This window comes from Salvelinus fontinalis, chromosome 11, assembly GCF_029448725.1.
Source record: "Salvelinus fontinalis isolate EN_2023a chromosome 11, ASM2944872v1, whole genome shotgun sequence".
Classification (NCBI taxonomy): domain Eukaryota; kingdom Metazoa; phylum Chordata; class Actinopteri; order Salmoniformes; family Salmonidae; genus Salvelinus; species Salvelinus fontinalis.
The window spans coordinates 9,507,486-9,529,098 of NC_074675.1; the positions used below are offsets into that span (position 1 = coordinate 9,507,486).

The window sequence follows — 21,613 nt, forward strand, 5'->3', positions numbered from 1 at the left end:
TGTTCACCATATTCCCACCACCTCCCAGTCTACCAGGTAGTGGCAGGTTGTTCACCATATTCCCACCACCTCCCAGTCTGCCAGGTAGTGGCAGGTTGTTCACCAACACCATATTCCCACCACCTCCCAGTCTGCCAGGTAGTGGCAGGTTGTTCACCATATTCCCACCACCTCCCAGTCTACCAGGTAGTGGCAGGTTGTTCACCATATTCCCACCACCTCCCAGTCTACCAGGTAGTGGCAGGTTGTTCACCATATTCCCACCACCTCCCAGTCTACCAGGTAGTGGCAGGTTGTTCACCATATTCCCACCACCTCCCAGTCTACCAGGTAGTGGCAGGTTGTTCACCATATTCCCACCACCTCCCAGTCTGCCAGGTAGTGGCAGGTTGTTCACCAACACCATATTCCCACCACCTCCCAGTCTACCAGGTAGTGGCAGGTTGTTCACCAACACCATATTCCCACCACCTCCCAGTCTACCAGGTAGTGGCAGGTTGTTCACCATATTCCCACCACCTCCCAGTCTACCAGGTAGTGGCAGGTTGTTCACCAACACCATATTCCCACCACCTCCCAGTCTACCAGGTAGTGGCAGGTTGTTCACCATATTCCCACCACCTCCCAGTCTACCAGGTAGTGGCAGGTTGTTCACCAACACCATATTCCCACCACCTCCCAGTCTACCAGGTAGTGGCAGGTTGTTCACCAACACCACCTCCCAGTCTACCAGGTAGTGGCAGGTTGTTCACCAACACCATATTCCCACCACCTCCCAGTCTACCAGGTAGTGGCAGGTTGTTCACCAACACCATATTCCCACCACCTCCCAGTCTACCAGGTAGTGGCAGGTTGTTCCCCAACACCATATTCCCACCACCTCCCAGTCTACCAGGTAGTGGCAGGTTGTTCCCCATATTCCCACCACCTCCCAGTCTACCAGGTAGTGGCAGGTTGTTCACCAACACCATATTCCCACCACCTCCCAGTCTACCAGGTAGTGGCAGGTTGTTCACCATATTCCCACCACCTCCCAGTCTACCAGGTAGTGGCAGGTTGTTCACCATATTCCCACCACCTCCCAGTCTACCAGGTAGTGGCAGGTTGTTCACCAACACCACCTCCCAGTCTACCAGGTAGTGGCAGGTTGTTCACCATATTCCCACCACCTCCCAGTCTGCCAGGTAGTGGCAGGTTGTTCACCAACACCATATTCCCACCACCTCCCAGTCTACCAGGTAGTGGCAGGTTGTTCCCCAACACCATATTCCCACCACCTCCCAGTCTACCAGGTAGTGGCAGGTTGTTCACCAACACCATATTCCCACCACCTCCCAGTCTACCAGGTAGTGGCAGGTTGTTCACCATATTCCCACCACCTCCCAGTCTACCAGGTAGTGGCAGGTTGTTCACCAACACCACCTCCCAGTCTACCAGGTAGTGGCAGGTTGTTCACCAACACCATATTCCCACCACCTCCCAGTCTACCAGGTAGTGGCAGGTTGTTCACCATATTCCCACCACCTCCCAGTCTACCAGGTAGTGGCAGGTTGTTCACCAACACCACCTCCCAGTCTACCAGGTAGTGGCAGGTTGTTCACCAACACCATATTCCCACCACCTCCCAGTCTACCAGGTAGTGGCAGGTTGTTCACCAACACCATATTCCCACCACCTCCCAGTCTACCAGGTAGTGGCAGGTTGTTCACCATATTCCCACCACCTCCCAGTCTACCAGGTAGTGGCAGGTTGTTCCCCAACACCATATTCCCACCACCTCCCAGTCTACCAGGTAGTGGCAGGTTGTTCACCATATTCCCACCACCTCCCAGTCTACCAGGTAGTGGCAGGTTGTTCACCATATTCCCACCACCTCCCAGTCTACCAGGTAGTGGCAGGTTGTTCACCATATTCCCACCACCTCCCAGTCTACCAGGTAGTGGCAGGTTGTTCACCATATTCCCACCACCTCCCAGTCTACCAGGTAGTGGCAGGTTGTTCACCATATTCCCACCACCTCCCAGTCTACCAGGTAGTGGCAGGTTGTTCACCATATTCCCACCACCTCCCAGTCTACCAGGTAGTGGCAGGTTGTTCACCAACACCATATTCCCACCACCTCCCAGTCTACCAGGTAGTGGCAGGTTGTTCACCAACACCATATTCCCACCACCTCCCAGTCTACCAGGTAGTGGCAGGTTGTTCCCCAACACCATATTCCCACCACCTCCCAGTCTACCAGGTAGTGGCAGGTTGTTCCCCATATTCCCACCACCTCCCAGTCTACCAGGTAGTGGCAGGTTGTTCACCATATTCCCACCACCTCCCAGTCTACCAGGTAGTGGCATGTTGTTCCCCATATTCCCACCACCTCCCAGTCTACCAGGTAGTGGCATGTTGTTCCCCATATTCCCACCACCTCCCAGTCTACCAGGTAGTGGCATGTTGTTCCCCATATTCCCACCACCTCCCAGTCTACCAGGTAGTGGCAGGTTGTTCACCAACACCATATTCCCACCACCTCCCAGTCTACCAGGTAGTGGCAGGTTGTTCACCATATTCCCACCACCTCCCAGTCTACCAGGTAGTGGCAGGTTGTTCACCATATTCCCACCACCTCCCAGTCTGTCAGGTAGTGGCAGGTTGTTCACCATATTCCCACCACCTCCCAGTCTGTCAGGTAGTGGCAGGTTGTTCACCATATTCCCACCACCTCCCAGTCTGTCAGGTAGTGGCAGGTTGTTCACCATATTCCTACCACCTCCCAGTCTACCAGGTAGTGGCATGTTGTTCCCCATATTCCCACCACCTCCCAGTCTACCAGGTAGTGGCAGGTTGTTCACCATATTCCTACCACCTCCCAGTCTACCAGGTAGTGGCATGTTGTTCCCCATATTCCCACCACCTCCCAGTCTACCAGGTAGTGGCAGGTTGTTCACCAACACCATATTCCCACCACCTCCCAGTCTACCAGGTAGTGGCAGGTTGTTCCCCAACACCATATTCCCACCACCTCCCAGTCTACCAGGTAGTGGCAGGTTGTTCCCCATATTCCCACCACCTCCCAGTCTACCAGGTAGTGGCAGGTTGTTCACCATATTCCCACCACCTCCCAGTCTGTCAGGTAGTGGCAGGTTGTTCACCATATTCCCACCACCTCCCAGTCTACCAGGTAGTGGCAGGTTGTTCACCATATTCCCACCACCTCCCAGTCTGCCAGGTAGTGGCAGGTTGTTCACCATATTCCCACCACCTCCCAGTCTACCAGGTAGTGGCAGGTTGTTCACCATATTCCCACCACCTCCCAGTCTACCAGGTAGTGGCATGTTGTTCACCATATTCCCACCACCTCCCAGTCTGTCAGGTAGTGGCAGGTTGTTCACCATATTCCCACCACCTCCCAGTCTACCAGGTAGTGGCAGGTTGTTCACCATATTCCCACCACCTCCCAGTCTGCCAGGTAGTGGCAGGTTGTTCACCATATTCCCACCACCTCCCAGTCTACCAGGTAGTGGCAGGTTGTTCACCATATTCCCACCACCTCCCAGTCTACCAGGTAGTGGCATGTTGTTCACCATATTCCCACCACCTCCCAGTCTACCAGGTAGTGGCAGGTTGTTCACCAACACCATATTCCCACCACCTCCCAGTCTACCAGGTAGTGGCAGGTTGTTCCCCAACACCATATTCCCACCACCTCCCAGTCTACCAGGTAGTGGCAGGTTGTTCCCCATATTCCCACCACCTCCCAGTCTACCAGGTAGTGGCAGGTTGTTCACCATATTCCCACCACCTCCCAGTCTACCAGGTAGTGGCATGTTGTTCCCCATATTCCCACCACCTCCCAGTCTACCAGGTAGTGGCATGTTGTTCCCCATATTCCCACCACCTCCCAGTCTACCAGGTAGTGGCATGTTGTTCCCCATATTCCCACCACCTCCCAGTCTACCAGGTAGTGGCAGGTTGTTCACCAACACCATATTCCCACCACCTCCCAGTCTACCAGGTAGTGGCAGGTTGTTCACCATATTCCCACCACCTCCCAGTCTACCAGGTAGTGGCAGGTTGTTCACCATATTCCCACCACCTCCCAGTCTGTCAGGTAGTGGCAGGTTGTTCACCATATTCCCACCACCTCCCAGTCTGTCAGGTAGTGGCAGGTTGTTCACCATATTCCTACCACCTCCCAGTCTACCAGGTAGTGGCATGTTGTTCCCCATATTCCCACCACCTCCCAGTCTACCAGGTAGTGGCAGGTTGTTCACCATATTCCTACCACCTCCCAGTCTACCAGGTAGTGGCATGTTGTTCCCCATATTCCCACCACCTCCCAGTCTACCAGGTAGTGGCAGGTTGTTCACCAACACCATATTCCCACCACCTCCCAGTCTACCAGGTAGTGGCAGGTTGTTCCCCAACACCATATTCCCACCACCTCCCAGTCTACCAGGTAGTGGCAGGTTGTTCCCCATATTCCCACCACCTCCCAGTCTACCAGGTAGTGGCAGGTTGTTCACCATATTCCCACCACCTCCCAGTCTGTCAGGTAGTGGCAGGTTGTTCACCATATTCCCACCACCTCCCAGTCTACCAGGTAGTGGCAGGTTGTTCACCATATTCCCACCACCTCCCAGTCTGCCAGGTAGTGGCAGGTTGTTCACCATATTCCCACCACCTCCCAGTCTACCAGGTAGTGGCAGGTTGTTCACCATATTCCCACCACCTCCCAGTCTACCAGGTAGTGGCATGTTGTTCACCATATTCCCACCACCTCCCAGTCTACCAGGTAGTGGCAGGTTGTTCACCAACACCATATTCCCACCACCTCCCAGTCTACCAGGTAGTGGCAGGTTGTTCACCAACACCATATTCCCACCACCTCCCAGTCTACCAGGTAGTGGCAGGTTGTTCCCCAACACCATATTCCCACCACCTCCCAGTCTACCAGGTAGTGGCAGGTTGTTCCCCATATTCCCACCACCTCCCAGTCTACCAGGTAGTGGCAGGTTGTTCACCAACACCATATTCCCACCACCTCCCAGTCTACCAGGTAGTGGCAGGTTGTTCACCATATTCCCACCACCTCCCAGTCTACCAGGTAGTGGCAGGTTGTTCACCATATTCCCACCACCTCCCAGTCTACCAGGTAGTGGCAGGTTGTTCACCATATTCCCACCACCTCCCAGTCTACCAGGTAGTGGCAGGTTGTTCACCATATTCCCACCACCTCCCAGTCTACCAGGTAGTGGCAGGTTGTTCACCATATTCCCACCACCTCCCAGTCTGCCAGGTAGTGGCAGGTTGTTCACCAACACCATATTCCCACCACCTCCCAGTCTACCAGGTAGTGGCAGGTTGTTCCCCAACACCATATTCCCACCACCTCCCAGTCTACCAGGTAGTGGCAGGTTGTTCACCAACACCATATTCCCACCACCTCCCAGTCTACCAGGTAGTGGCAGGTTGTTCACCATATTCCCACCACCTCCCAGTCTACCAGGTAGTGGCAGGTTGTTCACCAACACCACCTCCCAGTCTACCAGGTAGTGGCAGGTTGTTCACCAACACCATATTCCCACCACCTCCCAGTCTACCAGGTAGTGGCAGGTTGTTCACCAACACCATATTCCCACCACCTCCCAGTCTACCAGGTAGTGGCAGGTTGTTCACCATATTCCCACCACCTCCCAGTCTACCAGGTAGTGGCAGGTTGTTCCCCAACACCATATTCCCACCACCTCCCAGTCTACCAGGTAGTGGCAGGTTGTTCACCATATTCCCACCACCTCCCAGTCTACCAGGTAGTGGCAGGTTGTTCACCATATTCCCACCACCTCCCAGTCTACCAGGTAGTGGCAGGTTGTTCACCATATTCCCACCACCTCCCAGTCTACCAGGTAGTGGCAGGTTGTTCACCATATTCCCACCACCTCCCAGTCTACCAGGTAGTGGCAGGTTGTTCACCATATTCCCACCACCTCCCAGTCTACCAGGTAGTGGCAGGTTGTTCACCATATTCCCACCACCTCCCAGTCTACCAGGTAGTGGCAGGTTGTTCACCAACACCATATTCCCACCACCTCCCAGTCTACCAGGTAGTGGCAGGTTGTTCACCAACACCATATTCCCACCACCTCCCAGTCTACCAGGTAGTGGCAGGTTGTTCCCCAACACCATATTCCCACCACCTCCCAGTCTACCAGGTAGTGGCAGGTTGTTCCCCATATTCCCACCACCTCCCAGTCTACCAGGTAGTGGCAGGTTGTTCACCATATTCCCACCACCTCCCAGTCTACCAGGTAGTGGCAGGTTGTTCACCATATTCCCACCACCTCCCAGTCTACCAGGTAGTGGCAGGTTGTTCACCATATTCCCACCACCTCCCAGTCTGCCAGGTAGTGGCAGGTTGTTCACCATATTCCCACCACCTCCCAGTCTACCAGGTAGTGGCAGGTTGTTCACCATATTCCCACCACCTCCCAGTCTACCAGGTAGTGGCAGGTTGTTCACCATATTCCCACCACCTCCCAGTCTACCAGGTAGTGGCAGGTTGTTCACCATATTCCCACCACCTCCCAGTCTACCAGGTAGTGGCAGGTTGTTCACCAACACCATATTCCCACCACCTCCCAGTCTGTCAGGTAGTGGCAGGTTGTTCACCATATTCCCACCACCTCCCAGTCTACCAGGTAGTGGCAGGTTGTTCACCAACACCATATTCCCACCACCTCCCAGTCTGTCAGGTAGTGGCAGGTTGTTCACCATATTCCCACCACCTCCCAGTCTACCAGGTAGTGGCAGGTTGTTCACCATATTCCCACCACCTCCCAGTCTACCAGGTAGTGGCATGTTGTTCCCCATATTCCCACCACCTCCCAGTCTACCAGGTAGTGGCATGTTGTTCCCCATATTCCCACCACCTCCCAGTCTGCCAGGTAGTGGCAGGTTGTTCACCATATTCCCACCACCTCCCAGTCTGCCAGGTAGTGGCATGTTGTTCCCCATATTCCCACCACCTCCCAGTCTACCAGGTAGTGGCATGTTGTTCCCCATATTCCCACCACCTCCCAGTCTGCCAGGTAGTGGCAGGTTGTTCACCATATTCCCACCACCTCCCAGTCTACCAGGTAGTGGCAGGTTGTTCACCAACACCATATTCCCACCACCTCCCAGTCTACCAGGTAGTGGCAGGTTGTTCCCCATATTCCCACCACCTCCCAGTCTGCCAGGTAGTGGCAGGTTGTTCACCAACACCATATTCCCACCACCTCCCAGTCTACCAGGTAGTGGCAGGTTGTTCCCCATATTCCCACCACCTCCCAGTCTACCAGGTAGTGGCAGGTTGTTCACCATATTCCCACCACCTCCCAGTCTACCAGGTAGTGGCAGGTTGTTCACCAACACCATATTCCCACCACCTCCCAGTCTACCAGGTAGTGGCAGGTTGTTCCCCATATTCCCACCACCTCCCAGTCTGCCAGGTAGTGGCAGGTTGTTCACCAACACCATATTCCCACCACCTCCCAGTCTACCAGGTAGTGGCAGGTTGTTCACCAACACCATATTCCCACCACCTCCCAGTCTACCAGGTAGTGGCAGGTTGTTCCCCATATTCCCACCACCTCCCAGTCTACCAGGTAGTGGCAGGTTGTTCACCAACACCATATTCCCACCACCTCCCAGTCTACCAGGTAGTGGCAGGTTGTTCCCCATATTCCCACCACCTCCCAGTCTACCAGGTAGTGGCAGGTTGTTCACCATATTCCCACCACCTCCCAGTCTACCAGGTAGTGGCAGGTTGTTCCCCATATTCCCACCACCTCCCAGTCTACCAGGTAGTGGCAGGTTGTTCACCATATTCCCACCACCTCCCAGTCTACCAGGTAGTGGCAGGTTGTTCACCAACACCATATTCCCACCACCTCCCAGTCTACCAGGTAGTGGCAGGTTGTTCACCAACACCATATTCCCACCACCTCCCAGTCTACCAGGTAGTGGCAGGTTGTTCACCAACACCATATTCCCACCACCTCCCAGTCTACCAGGTAGTGGCAGGTTGTTCACCATATTCCCACCACCTCCCAGTCTACCAGGTAGTGGCAGGTTGTTCACCAACACCATATTCCCACCACCTCCCAGTCTACCAGGTAGTGGCAGGTTGTTCCCCATATTCCCACCACCTCCCAGTCTGCCAGGTAGTGGCAGGTTGTTCACCAACACCATATTCCCACCACCTCCCAGTCTACCAGGTAGTGGCAGGTTGTTCACCAACACCATATTCCCACCACCTCCCAGTCTACCAGGTAGTGGCAGGTTGTTCACCAACACCATATTCCCACCACCTCCCAGTCTGCCAGGTAGTGGCAGGTTGTTCCCCAACACCATATTCCCACCACCTCCCAGTCTACCAGGTAGTGGCAGGTTGTTCACCAACACCATATTCCCACCACCTCCCAGTCTACCAGGTAGTGGCAGGTTGTTCCCCAACACCATATTCCCACCACCTCCCAGTCTACCAGGTAGTGGCAGGTTGTTCCCCATATTCCCACCACCTCCCAGTCTACCAGGTAGTGGCAGGTTGTTCCCCATATTCCCACCACCTCCCAGTCTACCAGGTAGTGGCAGGTTGTTCACCATATTCCCACCACCTCCCAGTCTACCAGGTAGTGGCAGGTTGTTCACCATATTCCCACCACCTCCCAGTCTACCAGGTAGTGGCAGGTTGTTCACCATATTCCCACCACCTCCCAGTCTACCAGGTAGTGGCATGTTGTTCCCCATATTCCCACCACCTCCCAGTCTGCCAGGTAGTGGCAGGTTGTTCACCATATTCCCACCACCTCCCAGTCTGCCAGGTAGTGGCAGGTTGTTCACCAACACCATATTCCCACCACCTCCCAGTCTACCAGGTAGTGGCAGGTTGTTCACCATATTCCCACCACCTCCCAGTCTACCAGGTAGTGGCAGGTTGTTCACCATATTCCCACCACCTCCCAGTCTGCCAGGTAGTGGCAGGTTGTTCACCAACACCATATTCCCACCACCTCCCAGTCTACCAGGTAGTGGCAGGTTGTTCACCATATTCCCACCACCTCCCAGTCTACCAGGTAGTGGCAGGTTGTTCACCATATTCCCACCACCTCCCAGTCTGCCAGGTAGTGGCAGGTTGTTCACCAACACCATATTCCCACCACCTCCCAGTCTACCAGGTAGTGGCAGGTTGTTCACCAACACCATATTCCCACCACCTCCCAGTCTACCAGGTAGTGGCAGGTTGTTCACCATATTCCCACCACCTCCCAGTCTACCAGGTAGTGGCAGGTTGTTCACCAACACCATATTCCCACCACCTCCCAGTCTACCAGGTAGTGGCAGGTTGTTCACCATATTCCCACCACCTCCCAGTCTGCCAGGTAGTGGCAGGTTGTTCACCAACACCATATTCCCACCACCTCCCAGTCTACCAGGTAGTGGCAGGTTGTTCACCAACACCATATTCCCACCACCTCCCAGTCTACCAGGTAGTGGCAGGTTGTTCACCATATTCCCACCACCTCCCAGTCTACCAGGTAGTGGCAGGTTGTTCACCAACACCATATTCCCACCACCTCCCAGTCTACCAGGTAGTGGCAGGTTGTTCACCATATTCCCACCACCTCCCAGTCTACCAGGTAGTGGCAGGTTGTTCACCATATTCCCACCACCTCCCAGTCTACCAGGTAGTGGCAGGTTGTTCACCATATTCCCACCACCTCCCAGTCTACCAAGTAGTGGCAGGTTGTTCCCCAACACCATATTCCCACCACCTCCCAGTCTGCCAGGTAGTGGCAGGTTGTTCCCCAACACCATATTCCCGCCACCTCCTAGTCTACCAGGTAGTGGCAGGTTGTTCACCAACACCATATTCCCACCACCTCCCAGTCTGCCAGGTAGTGGCAGGTTGTTCACCAACACCATATTCCCACCACCTCCCAGTCTGCCTTCTGGCATTTGGAGCTCTGTGGGGTCATAGAGTACTATTATTTCTCTCTCTCTCTCTCTCTCTCTCTCCTCTCCTCTCCTCTCCTCTCCTCTCCTCTCCCCTCCCCTCCCCTCCCCTCCCCTCCCCTCCCCTCCCCTCCCCTCCCCTCCCCTCTCCTCTCCTCTCCTCTCCTCTCCTCTCCTCTCCTCTCCTCTCCCCTCCCCTCCCCTCTCCTCTCCTCTCCTCTCCTCTCCTCTCTCTCTGTCTCTCTCTCTCTGTCTCTCTGTGAAATACACAAAGCCTACCCCCCTATCCTATTTATTCATTTAGTTGAGATATTTTGTTCCGTATTATTTTTGTTTATTGGCTAGCGATTGTCCTCCAGTGGAAGTAGAGACCGTCTGGTGGCTGTGAAAAGGGTCCTGAAAGGGCTTTTCTGGAACAGCATATGGACCCATATTAGGAGGATGCTAGGCACACATACACACACTGGTTTCCTGCTCTCACATACTGTACTGAAGAGAACAGCAGGAGACGGGCTGTCAGGAAGGCACCCCTTAGTTAAAGGACAAAGAGCTTGGCTAGCTGTCTGGCAGCTCCCTTTCATTCATATAGTAATGCCTCCATATAATCCCCTGCTATTGGCCAGGACCAAATATGAGGTCATTATTGAGATGGGGTTACTCTAAGAGGTCTCCAAAGCAGACGGTAGATGGAAGGTAATGACAAGATGATGGAATTCCATCTAGGGACTTTAACCTACATCAGTAGTCATGAAGGACACTGGGCACCAAAATACCTTTAACATGGCGTATCCGGACCCCTCCCAGCCACTCAAATGTCACCGGAGACCTCTGAAATAAGACATTAATGCTATTGACTAGGACCTCCATATGGTGACATCTGTTTGGTAAGGAGATATGTGAACATCTGCTGTCCCCTTTTCTAAATTCTCACTCTTAGTTAGCTTTGATTGATAGCTTATGCAGCGGTTGCAGTTTTCGACACCCCACGCACACACAGTCTCTCTCACACACACCACTCTCTCTCTCCAGCTCTCCATCACACACACTTTATCACACACACACACACACACACACACACACACACACACACACACACACACACACACACACACACACACACACACACACACACACACACACACACACACACACACACAAAGCTGTACGATCCAGCTGTACTGAAGTATGTTTTTCGTGTGTTCTGGGTTGCTATCAAATGAACCAGTGTATACCAGCTAGCTAAGCAATTAATCCCGATGCAGAATCCACGCTCTGCAGTTTTCAACATCTGCTGTTCTCTTATATCTGTGTTCATTTCCTTGGCCAGGAGTCTCATCTGTTCTCCTGGTCAGTTATGATGCATGATGAAACCCTCTGTGGTTAATATGGTACTGTATTGAGTAGACCGTCTCACCCCCCCTTCTCCTCCCTCAGCCTTTGACTCACTCTCTTCCACTCTTCACCCTCTCACCCCTTCTCTCCTCCTTATCCGTCCCCTCTTCTCATCCATTATTTTTCCTGTCCTCCTCTACCCCTTCCCCTAACTCCTATTCTCCCCCCTTCAACACCTTTGACCCCTTTCTCTTCCCCACTCCTCTCCCAATTCTCCCCTATCACCCATTTTCTCCTCTTCAACCCACCCTCCATCTTGTGTATCCTCCCTCCCCCCTTCTCCTCACCCACTTTTCCCCTGACTGACCCGAGACACACACTCCAAAAGCCTCCCCATCGATCACGCTGGCAGGAAGGAGCCAGAGCTGAGGCTGGGTTAGCTAGGGTTGGAGGAGAGAGAGGAGGGCTGGCCAGAACCATGTAGAGCTAAACCGCTCAGTCACAGTGCAGAGCACCGTCCTCGTTTGGAGCTTTTCAGCCTCTATACACACACACGGACAGACAATACCCACAGTCTATCTTGACCGTAACCGGACATTTCCTTTCTGTCTCCCTCTCTCATTTTTGCTCTTCTCCACCCCCTCCCTCATCTCTCTCCCTCACTCTACCTCCCTCCCCCATCCCTCAGTCCCGTCATGCTGTGTGTGTCTTGTGACTCATCGTCAGGCTCAGTCAATGGGGCTAAATGGACACTGGCATAATAAGAGGTCAATATGCCCAGCGCTGCCTGTCTGCCGATTTTCTCTCTCTCTCTCTCTCTCTCTCTCTCTCTCTCTCTCTCTCTCTCTCTCTCTGTCTCTCTGTCTCTCTGTCTCTTCTGTCTCTCTCTTTCTGTCTCTTTCTGTCTCTCTTCTGTCTCTCTCTCTCTTTCTACTGTCTCTCTCTCTCTACTGTCTCTCTCTCTCTACTGTCTCTCTCTCTCTCTCTCTTCTGTCTCTCTCTCTGTCTCTCTCTCTCTCTCTCTCTCTCTGTCTCTACTGTCTCTCTCTCTCTCTTCTGTCTCTCTCTCTCTCTTTTATATATATTTATATATATATCTATCTGAGCCGAAGCATCACAAGTAAAATCCTGTCTATCCAAGCCAGCCTAATCTCCCACACTTACACAAAGACTAAGGATGGGGAGACAAATCACTACAGTTACATTTGACGATATATCATATTGTTTTGATGATATTATTTTTGTGCTAGTTGGCTGTAACTGCACACCACATCTCCAGTATTTTCCTTCATAGCTTGTTCTCCATCTTCTTTTTAAGTAGGAAGCCAATTTGTTTTCAGCACATTTCCATGACTGATCAAACTTGTGTTCTCATGGCTCTCTCTTGTTCCTCTGCCTCAGACATATGGTGAGCAATATGTTTGGAACAACAAATCACAGTATCGAATCGCAATACATATAGGATTGTGATCATTTTATTTAACCTTTATTTAACTAGGCAAGTCCGTGAAGAACAAATTCTTATTTACAATGACGGCTTACCGGGGAACAGTTAACTGCCTTGTTCAGGGGCAGAACGACAGATTTTTACCTTGTCAGCTCGGGGATTCGATCCAGCAACCTTTCGGTTACTGGCCCAACACTCTAACCACTAGGCTACCTGCCGCCCCTACATAACATATCAGCACCTAAGTATCGTGTTAATATCATCATTCCCAGCCCTAACCAAGACCCAGACATAGACACACATATACAAGCACAATCTACTTCATTTACAGACCTCAATATCCTAGAGGATTCTGACTTCCTGACTCTATTCCCACCATTCACTGCTCTATCAGGGCCCTCGCCGACTAATCACCTGCCCTTGTGATGCAGTACAATCACAATACAGGTCTGATTTCATCACTAGTGTAGGCAGGTAGTGCGCCTCTCTTACCCTGCTAGCCTAACGCTGAAACGTGAATGCATTTTGATTGTAATTAAATGCTAAATAGGAAGGCTCTAAAAGCTAGCTCGCTGTATAGACGAGAGCCACTTTGCTTGATTGCTCACTGTTGTTAGCTGTTAGCACGTGGGCTAGCGGTTAGCATCCGCGTTTCCTATTGATCTGATGATGACCTAGCTGTTTTTGTTGTTACCATGTGCAATGCAGGGCTACCAATGAAGCCTGTCGACATGTGTATTATGAATGTATGGGTGGGAATGTGTTTGTCGGTGCGTGTTGATAGTCTAAAGTGGCGTCCTCCACTTGTGTCCTCCTCATTCATCTGCACTGAGCCGATTTTCAATGAAGGAAAGGAGACGAGTCGAGGAGGCTACGTTAGAGAGTTGAGATGCACCCTATGTGTTTCTCTCCACAGCATTCAGTCTGGTTTAGTTGCAACACTAATGCATGTTCTCTCTCAGGTGACGGAGTATCTCAACGGTCAGGAGTCTGCCAAGACTGCCAGGGTAAGTTTCTCTCTACCTCTTTATGTCTCTTGCTCCCTCTCTCTCTCTCCCTCTCTCTCTCTACGTCTCTCTACCTCTTTACGTCTCTTGCTCCCTCTCTCTCTCTACCTCTCTCTCTACGTCTCTCTACCTCTTTACGTCTCTTGCTCCCTCTCTCTCACTACCTCTCTCTCTACGTCTCTCTACCTCTTTATGTCTCTTGCTCCCTCTCTCTCACTACCTCTCTCTCTTTGTCTCTCTACCTCTTTATATCTCTTGCTCCCTCTCTCTCTCTCTCTACCTCTCTCTCTACGTCTCTCTACCTCTTTATGTCTCTTGCTCCCTCTCTCTCACTACCTCTCTCTCTTTGTCTCTCTACCTCTTTATGTCTCTTGCTCCCTCTCTCTCACTACCTCTCTCTCTTTGTCTCTCTACCTCTTTATGTCTCTTGCTCCCTCTCTCACTACCTCTCTCTCTACCTCTCTCTACGTCTCTCTACCTCTTTATGTCTCTTGCTCCCTCTCTCTCTCTCCCTCTCTCTCTCTACGTCTCTCTACCTCTTTATGTCTCTTGCTCCCTCTCTCTCACTACCTCTCTCTCTACCTCTTTATGTCTCTTGCTCCTTCTCTCTCTACCTCTCTCTACGTCTCTCTACCTCTTTATGTCTCTTGCTCCCTCTCGCTCTACCTCTCTCTCTACGTCTCTCTACCTCTTTATGTCTCTTGCTCCCTCCCTCTCTCTACCTCTCTCTCTACGTCTCTCTACCTCTTTATGTCTCTTGCTCCCTCTCTCTCACTACCTCTCTCTCTACGTCTCTCTACCTCTTTATGTCTCTTGCTCTCTCTCTCTACCTCTCTCTCTACGTCTCTCTACCTCTTTATGTCTCTTGCTCCCTCTCTCTCTCTACCTCTCTCTCTTCGTCTCTCTACCTCTTTATGTCTCTTGCTCCCTCTCTCTCTCTCCCTCTCTCTCTACGTCTCTCTACCTCTTTATGTCTCTTGCTCCCTCTCTCTCTCTACCTCTCTCTCTTCGTCTCTCTACCTCTTTATGTCTCTTGCTCCCTCTCTCTCTCTCCCTCTCTCTCTCTACGTCTCTCTACCTCTTTACGTCTCTTGCTCCCTCTCTCTTTCTACCTCTCTCTACGTCTCTCTACCTCTCTCCCTCTTACTCACTTTTCTCACCCTGTTTCGTACTAGCTCGCTCTACACAATACAAATTCAGCCTAGCTTTATTGGCATGACAGGGAAACCGGTGTTTCCAAAGCTGTAATTACAACTACTAGTAGAAGAAAGGAGCTCTCCTTCATTTCTCTGCTCCCTCTGTCTTCCTCTCCACCTGTCTGTTCTCTGAAGACATTACACATCTCATTGGCAGGCAGTGCTGTCCTAAATGGACACTGGCCCACAATCTGTGCAGGCCCACGCTGATGGAAAGAAAGCAAGGGATGGAGAGAGGGATAGATGGCATCCAGGCCTCTTGCCCGCCCCCACACACCCCAGGGTCCGCTCACAGCACAGCAACCAATCCAAACGAGCATCCTCATTTAATCCCCGTCAGACATATCCCTGTTTATTCCCTCTATTCCATTAAATCCACTCCGCTCTGCATCCCTCATCAAGCATCCAAGCCATTTCCTGCTAAACGTTCCGTTTGACGCGCAATGGGAAGGGTGGTGGTAGTGTGTGTGAGGGGGCATTCTAGGTGTGTGGTGTAATGGCAAGGATAATGAAACTGGGCGGCAGCGTAGCCTAGTGGTTAGAACGTCGGACTAGTAACCGGAAGGTTGCAAGTTCAAATCCCCGAGCTGACAAGGTACAAATCTGTCGTTCTGCCCCTGAACAGGCAGTTAACCCACTGTTCCTAGGCCGTCATTGAAAATAAGAATTTGTTCTTAACTGACTTGCCTAGTTAAATAAAGGTTAAAAAAAAAAAAAAAAAAAATAAAAAATAAAAAAAACACCGCTCAATCCTAATATTCCTAGTTATACAGTAACTGTTTACTGTATCTTGCCCAAGAGCATAGCCAATGAACTTATATAGATTAGTTTGTCTAATCTTGGGGTGCTTGTTTTACCTGCTTTATGGTAAACAGGTGGCATGCATTAATCCTCCTTAAACACTGTGACCTTCAAGAAGGCACAGTTCTCTCCAACAGCCAGTCACAAGACAAACACTCTCACTGCTTTGACATATTGTCCAATCACACAACGCCATGCTCAAACAATCGTCCAATCACAGGCAAAATTGGTGTAAATTAGATGTAGTTCTCCAAAAGGCCGGAAGGAGTGACGAAGCATCGACGGAAAAGGAAAAGAAACAGGAAAGACAACATTGACGACATGGCAGCCGCTTCCTAACGATTAGCGCAAATTAGCATGGGCGCTAATTGGCTGTGAATCGTCATGTTAACAGCTGATCACACGCTGCTGATGAGGAGAGGAGGGGGCCTTGGTTGGTGTCGTGAAACATCTCTCACACACACACACACACACACAACTTATTGCGTACACACCTAGAATGCCCCCTCACACACACTACCACCACCCTTCCCATTGCGCGTCAAACGGAACGTTTAGCAGGAAATGGCTTGGATGCTTGATGAGGGATGCAGAGCGGAGTGGATTTAATGGAATAGAGGGAATAAACAGGGATATGTCTGACGGGGATTAAATGAGGATGCTCCCCTCATTCTCACTGGGGTGTGAGAGTACACTGATGTTCTCTCTATACCTCTTTACCTCTCTCTCTCTACCTTTCAACCTCTGTCTACCTGCCCCTGTCTCTCTCTCTCTCTCTATCTACCTTTCAACCTCTGTCTACCTGCCCCTGTCTCTACCTCTCTCTCTCTCTCTCTCTCTCTCTCTCTCTCTCTCTCTCTCTCTCTCTCTCTCTCTCTCTCTCTATCTACCTTTCAACCTCTGTCTACCTGCCCCTGTCTCTACCTCTCTCTCTCTCTCTCTCTCTCTCTCTCTCTCTCTCTCTCTCTCTCTCTCTCTCTCTCTCTATCTACCTTTCAACCTCTGTCTACCTGCCCCTGTCTCTACCTCTCTCTCTCTCTCTCTCTCTCTCTCTCTCTCTCTCTCTATCTACCTTTCAACCTCTGTCTACCTGCCCCTGTCTCTACCTCTCTCTCTCTACCTTTCAACCTCTGTCTACCTGCCCCTGTCTCTACCTCTCTCTCTCTACCTTTCAACCTCTTTCTACCTGCCCCTGTCTCTACCTCTTCCTCTCTCGCTCTCTCTGTCTCTTGCTCTCTGTCTCTTGCTCTCTGTCTCTCGGTCTCTCTCTCTCTCTGTCTCTCTCTCTCGCTCTCTCTCTTGCTCTCTGTCTCTCTCTCTCTCTCTCTCTCTGTCTCTCTCTCTGTCTCTCTCGCTGTCTCTCTCTCTGTCTGTCTCTCTGTCTCTCTCTCTCTGTCTCTCTCTCTGTCTCTCTCTCTGTCTCAGGGGGAGGCTAAGTCTCCCATTTGAACTGAAGGTTAATGTGAAACTGTTGCTTGTCTATTTTATTGTCAGCTATTCACTAAGCGCTCATAGTCTTTTCTGCCTCATGTTTTATCTCAGCTCAACATCTGGCGCTACGGAGACTTCCGCGACGATGACGCAGACGAGTTTGGCTACAAACTAAAAAAATGAAAAACGCACGGCGCCATTCCAAAGACCAACGCGGAAGACGAGATGCACTCATTGGACGAGAAAAAGTGACAGAAAACAATTCAACGAAAATAAAACAAAATAAAGGACAAGCATTGACTCTCTCTCTTCCTTTTATTCCATGTTCATCCTTCCGGTCCTCTCTCCTGCTACTCTGTGCATCCCTTCCTCCTCCTCCTCCTCCTCCTCCTCCCTCCTGACTCTGAAAGAGCATGCTATAGCTATGAACTCATAAAAACAGTGACTGTCCAATCCTTCCTCTTCTCCACCCTGCCTGAGCCACTACCAGTTGTTCTTATCATGTCCCCCCCCCCCGCTGCAGAGCTCCGTTAATTAACATGGCATCCTTTCAACACGTTTCCTGATTAGTGACGTCATGCGCCCACGTCAGCTAATCATGTGCATCGCTACCTTACCCTATCCCTACCACAGCCAATCCCTCCTATCCGTTGAACAGGAAAGGGGCTAGGCCTTGAGAAGGGGGATTTAAGCAGAGGATCCATTCACTTTTAATATTAACAGCTTTTTGCAGAGAGAAACGCTTCCTTAATGAATGACAAGAAATGAATAATGCTGTTTTATGAAGTTTATTTTAAAAAGCTAGCTGGAGAGCCACACCAACCGGACGAGCTTATTTCTGTCCTTGATGTATACCTATGTCATATGACGTTTAATGACGTTTATGTTGGGAGTGTTTTATTCTCGTCTTTCTTCTCTCTCGTGGCCAGAACACCTTGACAAACAGCATTTTCTTATCTTCCTCCTCCCTCTTTCTGTAATGTTTACATATGATGGTGACATGATGATCTCTCTCTCTCTCTCTCTCTCTCTGTCTCTGTATGCCGTAGCAGAAACAGTGTTTGAATTTGTTTCCTTATGACAGCCCTTGTCGTTGTATTAAAAAGTTCTGCTGAATAAAAATGAGCAAATGATTAAAAAGCATGTTGTTGTTACTGGAATGAAATCACCAAACAGTGAAAGCTGCTAGATTTCACCAAGGATTGTTAATGTCCTTAGCCTGGTGTAAACCAGACCGGATGCTGCGCTCCCCATTCAATCATGCTGAGCGCAGCTTTCAGTATGGTTTTACCAGGCTATGGCATCCTAGTTCTACTCAAAGGACTTAAAAGTACCAGTGCTACTTTTGGTAGGGCACCTCTTACATTTAAAAGACTCTTACACACCTTGATCTCATTTGCATCTTAAATAAGCGGTTGTTACCACAGACTGACACAGCACACGCGACTGTACTAGATATATTTTAACAGAAGTGGCTGGTTAGTGTCACATTTATTAGCATCAGTTCAGACACTACGTAGGTTGAGCAACGACTCAAGTACAAGTTGAAGTTTTGACTACACAGCATTTTGAATGCAAAAATAAATGTTACACCTTGGATATGTAAATGTTGCCATGCATAGAGTTTTGTGTACACATTTTATGATAATCTGTTCATAGCTCGATCACATCATTGTACAACAACTCTGGTCCTGGAGAACTGCAGTGGGCGCATGGTTTTGTTTCATGCCAAAAGGAACAACTGATTCAGCTATTAAATCCACAAGGTGTTCAATAGTCTTTAGTTATTGAAGAGCATTATCAGTTAAATCAAGTCTTTTAGAGCTCCGTTTACATTTGTCATTCAGCAGACACTCTTATCCAGAGCCACTTCCAATTAGTACATTCATCTGAAGACGTGAAACAAAAGCTTAGCTGCAGTGTTGTCGTTCCCTCCACTATTACCCTCAAGTGTCTTCAACCAGAGATCCATGTGGTTCACACACCCACCTCCTAAGAGGACCTGACACCTTTGTCCAATTTTAGATCCCATTAGATATACACAAGTACCTCAGAGGAGGGGATCCGTTTAGACACCAGTCTTCATTTCCTGCCCCGCCAACCAATCAGGCAAGGCCTTACTCATTTAGCAAAAATCAGAGATGGCTTTATTAATTTATCACAAGTGACTGGCACAAATGATGGGATGGCAAGATGAGGCAATATGCTCCAAGGGCAATTATGAGCTCTGTCACATGTTGCCTTCTTCAGCCAGTTGAGTCACCTGCTGAGTCTAACTATGCTTTAAAAAGCCTACTTCTCTTTTCTCACTCTCTCTCTTTCTCTCTCTCTCTTTTACAGGCACCATTCTTTTCACGCCTGGCTGCTCCTCCAGACTGATGAGATGTCTATTAGGGCACCTGATGGAGGGCAGCCTGGTCTCACTGACTAGACGTAACATAGTAAATATACACCCGGGACACTTAAATTAGTATGATATGTTTGGTATGGTTACATAAAACAGAGGATTACTTAAGGCAAAAAACAAACGTATGGTGGATGGTTGGCGTATGATGCAAACGTCTAGCAACCCAAAGGTTGCATGTTCGACACTCATCACGGACAATTTTAGATAATTAGAAACTTTGCAACTAATTGCTACTTTTTAGCTACTTTGCAACTACTTAGCATGTTAACTAACCCTTCCCCTAACCTTAACACCTAACCCCTAGCCTAGCTAACATTAACGACCTAGCTAACATTAGCCACTTAGCTAACGTTAGCCACAACAAATTGTAATTTGCAACATATCTTACGTTATGCAAATTCATAACATATTGTATGAATTGTAATTCCTAACATATCATACGAAATGTTTGGTGTACATCCACATATTAAACGTAACATATCATACTAATTGGAGTGTACCAGATGTACATTTACTACATTACGTCTACCCCCAGGTTGTGGAGGGAGGAGGAGTGGAGCTAAAGGGTTAGCCAGTAGGTTAGGTAGTAGGTTAGGTAGTTAGGTAGTAGGTTAGGTAGTAGGTTCGGTAGTAGGTTAGGTAGTTAGGTAGTAGGTTAGGTAGTTAGCCAGTAGGTTAGGTAGTTAGGTAGTAGGTTAGGTAGTTAGGTAGTAGGTTAGGTAGTTAGCCAGTAGGTTAGGTAGTTAGGTAGTAGGTTAGGTAGTTAGGTAGTAGGTTAGGTAGTTAGCCAGTAGGTTAGGTAGTTAGGTAGTAGGTTAGGTAGTTAGGTAGTAGGTTAGGTAGTTAGGTCTTCTCCAAATGGTGGTCGTTGGAGATTATTGGAGGCTGAAGCATGGTAAGATTGTGTATTACAGTTATAGACATACTGGTATTGACTTGAGAGAGTCTCAGTTGTCAACAACTGCCAAATTGCAGAAGAATGCCTCAATATATTGCAGTGCTGAAGGGAACAAAGTTCTTTCTAGGTCTTGTAGTGAAGTAAGTTGAGAATTTCTAGCTACATTTTTACACCTGTAGGGCTTTTTTTATTTCAACACAAATTCATGGAAAGAATCCCAGCAATCATCAAGCCCAAACTGCAGATTTCTCAATACGTTACAGTGCTGTAGAGTACTAGTAAGAAGTGCTTGCTCTAGGGCTTGCAGAGACCTTGTGGAGTAAGTGGTGAGACATTCAACAATCCGATGTTGGCTCTACACTTGTAGGGCTTTGGAGTCTCAACACAAATCTGTACTGTCATCTTCCTCTCTCTGCCTATGCATTATTTGGGTAGCGTTTGGAGTCAAGGTAATGCGTTTGGATCGGAGGCGAGACGGAGTAAATAGATATTAGAGCGAGATAATGAGGATGGTTTGTCAGCAGCGTTGTTTGAGCCGAGACATTGATACTTCCCTGAACCTCTCATTCTAACTGCATCAACAACTATCTACAATGATAAAGCAATCTTCCCCGTGTCTGTCAACTGATCTAGTTCCAGAACAAAACCCATCAATGAAGTCTTTGTTTCCATTGAAGGAAATGACATTTCCGTGAAGTTCAAACGCAGGAAGAGTTTACATTTCCTGTGAAAGGGCGACAAAAACTCAGAGACAAAAGTAAATTTAAAAAAATCTATGACTTTGCTCCGAACAAAAGACAAAAGAGTGAGAGGAGCAAATATGTATTTTTCATGAGCCCAAAGCATGTTTCTCATTCGAGGCGTTTTGGAGGGAGAATGAAACCTATTCAATAATTCAGAGCTGAAATATGTTTGGGAGCAGATTGTAGTTTTTTCTTCAGACTAATGAAAGCGTGGTCCTCTGTGGACCGTGGTTTTGACGTGTGTGTTCGGTTCATCCTAGAATGCACCAGTGGTCATAGAGAGTTTTTGTAAATAATGTCTGATTTACTTTGGAGAGTCCCTAGTTTTAAAGTCTTACTACTTCTAACTTTTCAGCCTCGAGTC

At 49.5% G+C, this 21,613-nt stretch overlaps 1 protein-coding gene across 1 annotated transcript in view; it reads left to right on the forward strand.

Moving 5' to 3' along the window:
- LOC129864977 (staphylococcal nuclease domain-containing protein 1-like) overlaps nucleotides 1-18,341 on the forward strand; it is a 134,135-nt gene extending 115,794 nt beyond the window's left edge. The window contains exons 7-8 of the mRNA XM_055937340.1: nucleotides 13,729-13,773; nucleotides 17,313-18,341. Coding sequence (XP_055793315.1) covers nucleotides 13,729-13,773; nucleotides 17,313-17,384 — 117 coding nt within the window. The 3' untranslated portion in view covers nucleotides 17,385-18,341. The remainder of the gene's footprint in view (nucleotides 1-13,728; nucleotides 13,774-17,312) is intronic.
- The last annotated feature ends 3,272 nt before the right edge of the window (nucleotides 18,342-21,613 follow it).